The 8,200-nt window shown below is 37.0% G+C and overlaps 2 protein-coding genes across 2 annotated transcripts in view; one reads left to right on the plus strand and one right to left on the minus strand.

The window, feature by feature from the left end:
- LOC104393565 (glioma pathogenesis-related protein 1-like) overlaps positions 1–1,470 on the minus strand; it is an 11,602-nt gene extending 10,132 nt beyond the window's left edge. The window contains exon 1 of the mRNA XM_010003076.1: positions 1,431–1,470. Coding sequence (XP_010001378.1) covers positions 1,431–1,470 — 40 coding nt within the window. The remainder of the gene's footprint in view (positions 1–1,430) is intronic.
- A 22-nt stretch (positions 1,471–1,492) lies between these two features.
- CCDC107 (coiled-coil domain containing 107) lies at positions 1,493–7,096 on the plus strand. The gene is made up of 6 exons (XM_010003077.1): positions 1,493–1,625; positions 2,730–2,935; positions 4,155–4,221; positions 5,448–5,538; positions 6,019–6,128; positions 6,710–7,096. The coding sequence occupies exons 1-6, from the start codon at positions 1,493–1,495 to the stop codon at positions 6,982–6,984; spliced, it is 882 nt and encodes a 293-aa protein (XP_010001379.1). The 3' UTR covers positions 6,985–7,096.
- The last annotated feature ends 1,104 nt before the right edge of the window (positions 7,097–8,200 follow it).

Consider the following 8,200-nt stretch of genomic DNA (forward strand, 5'->3'; position numbering starts at 1 on the left):
TGCCCGGGGCCGCGCTGCTGGGGGCCGGGCCCTGCCCGGCCGGGCAGCCCCAGGAACCGGGCTGTGCCTGCTCGGCGTGTCCGGCGTCCGGCGCGGGTGTTTCCGTGGCCTGTGCCGGGGAGGCCTGGGCAGGCGGCTCCGGGCGGGCCCTGTGCTCTGAGCTCCCTCTTAATTGCTCCTTCTCGTCTTTCGTGCTCCGCTTTTCTGGTTCGTGACTGCTTCGATTTTTGTGTGTGTTGGATTAAGATCGGGTTTCAATGCAGGGAGCGCCCTGTTTCTGAAGGCGTATCTCAGCCGGGTACAGGCTGCAGGGGCAAAGTTAGAATCATAGAAACGTTTTGTTTGGAAAAGGCCTTTAAGTCCAACCATTAAGTGAGTTACTCTCGCAGATGAATGAGTGGCTGTGAGGTGTCAGAGAGAGGAAGAAACGTACTGGGAATGTTAGAATTGCAAGGGGGAAGCCAAGTGTTACTGTCAGTAAACATTAGTGAAGAATTGTATGAGATTTGTCAGGTAGTGTTTTGGGAAAAGTCCAAGATGCTTGTTTAGAACACTGAATGTGCTGGAGAGCTTACTGCTTGTTAAAGTTTGAGTGGTGTAAATGGATGTGAAGCTACACCAGTGTACATCAGCTGAGGATTTAGCTCAGGGTCCAAAGGTCCACGTCTGTTTCATAAAACAGCCAAAAGCCTGCTTTCTTGAAGTTGTTCTGTATAGATTGTTGCTGTATTCTTCCAAATTATGTCTGTGCTCTTCCCCTGGAGTACATTTCTAAGGCCGAAAAAGTGTTTGAAACCATACCTTAAAAAAGCAACATTTCACATGCCTCCGATTCTACTGATTTATTGTGCCAGCACTGTAAAATAAATTTCAGGCAGATCTGCTGTTATCACCTGACTGGGTTCTTTTTTTCCTCGGTTTGGCCAGGTGTCACTCACTTTATTGGTCCTTCCCTGTGATAAACTTGGTGCAGGACACAGGACTCTGTTAGGATTCCTCTGTGCCAGGACAGAGTTATGACACCTGACAACAGTCTTTATTTGGATGACCCATGGAAATATTTTCACCTGTACCATTAGATGTTTTAGTAAACCTTCTTGCTTACAATAAGCTCAAATAGAACTAAAAGTAAGGAAAAACTAGTGAGTGCAAACTTAAAACTAGTAATCTGTGGGAAACATTCTGAAACGAGGAAAACTATATGTGAGGTAAGAACAATTTCCGGATTAGTTAGTGATGTCTTACTAAGTCTAAACCTGCTTGTGCTGAAAGGAGTCTGTCTGCCTGAACCTTATTAAATAGTTAAAGTAGCTTGAGTTCTGCCTGTTTTAGCTAGGATGTTTAATTCTGTGTGTAACTGTCCAGTTTTGTTTCAGTTTCTGTGAGCAAACACAGATTAAAGGTGTATTCCAAATGCAGGTGTTGCAAACCAGTTACATACAGAACTCTCGGTAATGTCTGGCAAGACATGATTACAGAGCTGATAGTAAACATGACTACAGTCATAGTTATCCCTGGAAGTCTGAAAAACTTTTCTGGCTTGCTCATTTTAAATTCTGAAACACTGAGATTTCTTATTGCAAAGTACCCTCTCAGGTTAGCAGAATTAGATTCCTTTTTCTCAGGTACTTGAAAGAAGCTGTAGCCACACAGTTGTTTCACTGGGAGTGAAACCTGATTTTGACTCTTACTTAAGTTATGTTACTGTAAATTATGGAAATGCCACTGTTTAAGTACTAACTGATGAGTTATTTGCAAAATAGTGTTTTGTTTGGCAGTTTTTATAGAATGTGAACCTTGTTTTCCCTATACTAATTTCTGATACAATAAATGATGGCAAACTAAATGTTCAAGGTGTTTGAAAGTTTAAATCTAGGTGGTCGGTTGAGACAAGAGTGTAAAGCTTCACACCCCCCACCCCATCACCTGTTGTCTGTCTCTGCAGGCATTGGCATTCTTTAGCTGGTAGCACTGTTTCTGTGCACATCCCACGAACCCCAGATTTAACTACCAAATAACCTAATTTGTAAGTCAAGCAATGACACTGGCTATTCTTTAATCTGCTCCCTGTTCTGGCAGGCAAATTATATGCAAAAGTACTTCAGACTTCCAGAGATGTCTCTTTCTGCTATTGTGTAATCTTTTCCTGCTAAATACTTGATCTGCAGTGGTACAGCACTTCTAAGCCTGTGAGAATATCCACAGAATACTGAATTTACTGTCACAATAATGAAAGTGGCAACTTTTATTCACAGCATGTGTATTTCAAGCATACTTTTTTTTTTTTTTTCCCCTGGGACTAGACAGTTCATTTTCTACTTCTTTCTTTGTTACAAAGGAAATAATACTAATTTGTAACTTTTCTCACATTATCAATAGTTTCTCTTGAGTGTGCTTTAATTTCAAGATTTCAGTTGTTTCTTGTTACGCCTGCCTTTCTGTGGCTGGCTGTGGATTTGACAGGGTTTCCGTGAAAGTTGTATCCTTTTAGTTTGAGAGTTGTATCCTTTTAGTTTGAGAGTCTGCTACCTACATTTAACTTTCATTCTGTTCATGAAAGAGTTTTAATTTTTTTTATGACTATTTGGATGCAGAGCTGACCGCACCATCTTAGAAGAATGATGAACAAAGAGATCATACAAGAAGAAAACCATTTAATTCTAGTTGTGAAACTAATTGGAATCTTGATTTCCTTTTTAACTTTGTATTATTTCTCTCAATTTTTTAAGGTAGTCCTCAGACAGTTCATCAAGTTCACCTGAATCCAGGAAATTCTGATGGCAATACTTACCAGACTTTTCAGCAGATGAAAAATGCAATGGAAAAAGAGATTAAGAGTGAGAGAACAAGAGGAAATGGTAGAGAGTTAGCATTCACCCTCATGCCCTTGTATGCTCTTGGAGTGGGTGTGTTTGCAGCATACAAATTTCTTAAGGTAAGAAGAAAAGCACTAAATTATTAAAATTAGAGGGAAATATCACTGGTTAGGCTTTATTTTTTCCCAGTTCTGAGCCCACGTATATGGTTGTCCAGAAGTTATTTCTTGCTTGATTTGACTTCGAATGTGAGCTTCAAAGTTAAAATTATAGCATATCGGACTCTTCCTTATGAAGGCTTCTGGCTTGTCTCTTTTTAGATGCTTAAAGAAGGGAGAATCTTACACTCAGCCCTTACCTCGACCTCAAGTAAGAATTTGAGAATCTAAACAGTGCTGATACCTGAGGCTGTAATATAAGCCTCATCAGTATTTCACTTCCTTTTCATTCTTCACAATGGAATGGGGAAGAAATGAGCATCTCCTGCAGAGTAATAGTCTTAGATTAACAGATAGAATAGTGAATAGCCTAGACCTTTTATTTGGACTTCTCATTTGGTCATGCAGCTGCAACATAGGCTTTTATCCATGAAATGTGATAGCTTTTCTACCATTTTCTCCACCAGAGAGGAGAACACATAGTAAGTCGGATTTGTTTGATTTATTTTTTTTAAATCTCAGTCTTGATATGTGTAATTTATAGTAAGAGATGTTACAGCACTTGAGATTCTGAGAGTACATGTGGAACGTTGTAGCCTGCCTTCAGGGTTAAAAAACCCCAAACTGAACAGGACCAGAAACAATATCTCCATTTCTGTAGTCAGTTTCATATCATCTCTGATGTGAGAAAAATACAACAGCTTAGCTTGATGAACACAGCGGCTGAGCAGTTTGGTTTTAAAAAGAAATCTAATTAGGTTATAAATACAATATAAACATCATAAAAACAATACTTTGGGTGTTACAAATCTTTACACTTGCGGGGCTGAAACGTAAATATTTTTCTAGTAGCATCTTTATTACTTTTAGATTAGAAATAAGTTTTACCTTCTAGTTAATGGTAGGAGACTGGGTCTGATGACATGGAAGGTTTCTTCTGTTATTTATTGAAAATTAGAGTTGAAGTAGCAACTGCTTTCTATTACAACTTCTGTCAGTTACATTGGAACTTAAAATTGGAAGCGTCGGTTTAAGATAAGAAGAAGGAATGGCAGAAAAAAGTTCAATTAATGGAGCACATTTTTGTGGTTGCTATTTAACTTCAGTAAATTTCTAAATGCGTTTTGACTTAATATACAAATAGTGATGTAGTCTTTGAACACGATTGTATTTATTATAGGTGAAGTCACATGAAGAAAGTCTCTCTAAAAAGGAAAAAAGTACAGAAGACAAGGCAAAGGAAACGGGTAAGATACCCATTCAAAATGCTTATGTTTACCAGAAATGTGTATTTAATGCAGGAGCAAGCTACAGATTTTTGTTGATGCAGTCTAGTGAAATGAGAACAATCTTTTAAGTTACTTATGTGCAGTTAGGAACCTACAAAAACCCCACTTTTCTGTACATTTGAAACACTTGTTAGAGGTTTGTTGAAAACTCCACATGGTAATATTATTTGAAACGGCTACCGTAATATAGTATGGTTCTCTGCCTTTTAATGTCTGATGGTTTTCTCACTGAAGACCTGTTCAGCTTTCATCATTAGAGTAGTACCATAGAATGTTTAAGTAGGTTGTAATACTCTTTAGAATTAATAAGGTATTTAAAAAGGATATGATCAACAGCTTTAGAATTGAGCTGTATTGATAGTGAAACAGTATGGTTAAACAATTATAGAGACTGCTGAATTTCTGGGCCAAATTAGAGACCTGTCAAAAACATTATCTTAATGGTACAGAGTACTCCTGACTGACTAATTCAGTCTATTCTGCATGTGCCAAGAAGTGGGCTTTTCTTTGGAGAAAAAGCTATGTCACATTAAAGTTAAGCTGTTTCCTATTTTTTTTGCCCCTTGTATAGACACATTCTTAGTTAATTAAATAACTGTCAGCCTCTTTCGGTGTCTCTGTACGCCAGATCTGTAATCAGGTTCTGCAATGATTTGCTGCACCACCTCCTCACCATCCTTGTGTGTTGTCTTCCTCTTTCTTCAAAGTTTAATATCATTTTAGGAGGAGTTACTCCTCTCAACTCTAGTTCATTATGTTGAATGTATTTGTGAGGTGTGAGTGGGAAAATTTGTGACAGTATATTAAGTATAAACACACTGCTTTTATCTCAGAAAGTCTTGGAACTGCATAGTGTTTAAGGCTGGGAAGGCAAGGGCCATGTTCTTGCTCAGTTTCTACCAGGACATCCCTCTGTTTGGGCACTCTTGGAGACAAGTCATTGTATAACAAGGACTTTAAGTCACACATAGTAAGGCTTCCATTCTTACCCCTACCACTCTGTTTTCATATTCCAGTATTTTATGTAGAAAAAAACCTTCCTGTTTTTTAATCTGCCCAACTAAAATTATAAAGTAATAACCTTTTGGTATTGTAAGTACACTTCTTACAGAGTCTTCTCTCTTTCCTGCCCTCTCCTTTCCCTTCTTCCATCTTTTTCTTTTTTTTTTTTTAAACTTTTGTAGAGCATCAGCTTTTAGAACTGGAGCAGCATCTAGCACAAACAGAGAAAATGTTAAATTCTTTATTGACTCAGTTGGATCCGCTGTCAAACTGGTGAGTGTTTCTAACCCATCTCAGTTAAGTGTTTTGCATAAACTGAATTTCTCGAATATGTTAATGAAGAGTTTTAAAAATGTTCCTTATATGTAGGTAGAGAACAGTGTTTAGGAACCTTCTTTAATTACTGTTTCTGCAGCCCTTTTGCAGGTAACACCTCTTCTGCAATTTGTGATCATTTCTACAGACATCTCCTGTCTCCTGTTTACCAAACATAGCTGCAAAAGCTCACTTAGGATCACATTTCTGTTGCTTAACAAGTTAGACCTTAATATTGACTGAGGAGGCTAATACTGAAAAAATGCTTAAGCTAAGTAGCATTTGAAAGTCCTAATTGGAATTACATATCTGGTAGCTGAAAGTATTTTTTTCCTTTTCATATAATTAGAAGGCAAAATATTGCAATCTTGTACGTTATTATCAAGCACTCACTTCCCAGGTAATCTTTCAGCTGCTGACATCTGTCTTTTTTTCTAGTGTTAATGCTTTAGCTTGTGAGCAGAAAGATGAAATAATGACACAGCTCCAATCAATTAGACGCCTGATGAAAGAAAGTGGATTAGATAAATCGGAAAACAAAATGAAAGGTACTTTGATTTGCAGCAAGACTGGTAATTCAGTAGTTTATATTTTACAAGAATAAACAGATCTTAGTATGAAATGTTTAGCTCCTGAGTCTTAGGTAATATGTGTGGAATTCATTTTATTCTGGAGGAATACCATTCTTCCTGTTTGAGGTGTATCTAACTTTATATTTTTGATACATCTTTTTTTTTTTTTTAAGAACAGGTGCTAAAAGACATTGACCTAAGATGGACCACACAGTCACATTCTCCTTTGTTAAGACAAGCTTTCTGAATATAAGTTTCTGAGCAGTCTGTTAGTCTTGGACTAACTTTAGTCTGAGGATTCCCAGATGCAGACCTCAGGCTGTGGGTAATGCTTGCATGATACACTAAACAGCAAATTGCATATTCGTTTCAGCTGGATTCTTCCAAGGAGTGCATAGTAGTCCAAGAGAAATCTTGAATGGTTCACTAGAAATTTGCATTAGTTGAGAAAGAGAGAAAACAAATAAAAAATAAATACTTTTCTTCTAAAGTGACCCTGCAATTTGGAGCCTCTCTAGTAATTTAACTTTTTTTTTGGTTGGTTTTTTTGGCGACAGATGTCAGCCACATTTGTAATGAGAAACTTGAAGATCTCATTCAGTCATTTGCTGAACATTCTCAAGAGAAAGAAATGGACGACAGAGAAGATGACAGTAACGAAGTTTTGCTTCAGGATGTTGATAATGATTACAAAATAGAGGAGGACGAGTTATGTGGTGAATGTGAAATACATCAGTTTGAGCCAGATGTGGTAGAAGACCAAGAAATTATAACCAAAGATGCCAATGAATCAGAAGAAACAGGATTGAGGAGACGTAGTAGATACGAATGAAATCTGCATATGTAAAGCTTTCAAAACTTTATGATTTTTTTTATAATGTTGTATGCACTTTAAACTGTTTTGAATGAAGTTATGTGCACTGCTATATGCTTTAAAAAGAGGGGTGAAATACTGCCCTTGCTTCTATCTATGATGGTTCTGTAACTGACTTTTGTGGCAGCAGAATTTCACTTGGGATGTTTACATATTTTTTTCTATTTATTTTTCCCTATAAAATATTTCTGTACTCTATATATAATGCACTGTAATTATATCTGATGTTTCACTAAAATATTAGAATATCTTTTAATTAAGACTATTAAGGTGTTTCATACGTGTTTTGTAACTAGTAAGCATAGTGCCATCTGAAGTGTGACTTTGTTGAGTTCATTAAAAGAGCATGCAGTGATCGATTTAGCTCTTTGTGGAAAACTTCTCTAGAGGGGGAATGAGAAGCAGTATGGGTTAAGTCTTAGAGATGCATTCATAGTCCAATTTCTTTATTTGGAGAAGACATAAGTTTACCCACAGAGGAAGAATGTATAGTTTGTATGTCAATTTAAACCTTAATGCATTACACTGGATCACTTCACTTCTTCCCCACCTGTCCTGTGTTAAACTCAGCAGCTGTGATATCCTTTAGTACTGTATTCCTGATTCATATTTATTTTAATACAATGGGATCTTGCCTCTAGATTACTTGTAATACACTTATTCTTACATCAGTATTAATAGATGTATTGCTGTGTATCATTCAAGAGCTGGGGGGCTGTTCTTTTTTCAAAACATTATGTCAGCTTAATAGTAGCTTTTTAAAGTAAGTGTTAAGAAAAACTTTTTTTTTTGCTGTGCCAGAATAATTTTTGTCCATACATTTATTTTCTACTAATTTTGGTTCACTGAATACATATGCCTAAGGAACTTCCACCCTTTAATGACAGGAATTACATTAGAGGTAGTTTTGACAGTACACAGCTGTTTATTTTCCTGTTTTATAATCACCTAGCTTTTAAACGGGCCAGCTATAATACCTGAACTCCTGCCATCTTTATTCTGCAATAATGTGTTACTCTTAACACATGGATTTATTTTTATGGATTAAATGCAGTATAGTAAAAGGGACCAAAACTATTTCAGTGTCCCTGAAACAGAATGAATTCTTCATTTTTGTACAGAAATACGGTATGTCTTTGGTTCTAAAAATGCATCACACAGGCTTGGAAGCAGC

Source organism: Chaetura pelagica, unplaced genomic scaffold (assembly GCF_000747805.2).
Source record: "Chaetura pelagica isolate M959 unplaced genomic scaffold, ChaPel_1.0 scaffold288, whole genome shotgun sequence".
Lineage (NCBI taxonomy): Eukaryota > Metazoa > Chordata > Aves > Apodiformes > Apodidae > Chaetura > Chaetura pelagica.

Coding starts and splice junctions, on each gene's coding strand:
- CCDC107 (XM_010003077.1), top strand. CDS start 1,493: ATGACTACAGTCATAGTTATCCCTGGAAGTCTGAAAAACTTTTCTGGC. Junction 1,626..2,729: donor ATTAGATTCCTTTTTCTCAG/GTACTTGAAAGA, acceptor CAATTTTTTAAG/GTAGTCCTCAGACAGTTCAT. Junction 2,936..4,154: donor CAGCATACAAATTTCTTAAG/GTAAGAAGAAAA, acceptor TATTTATTATAG/GTGAAGTCACATGAAGAAAG.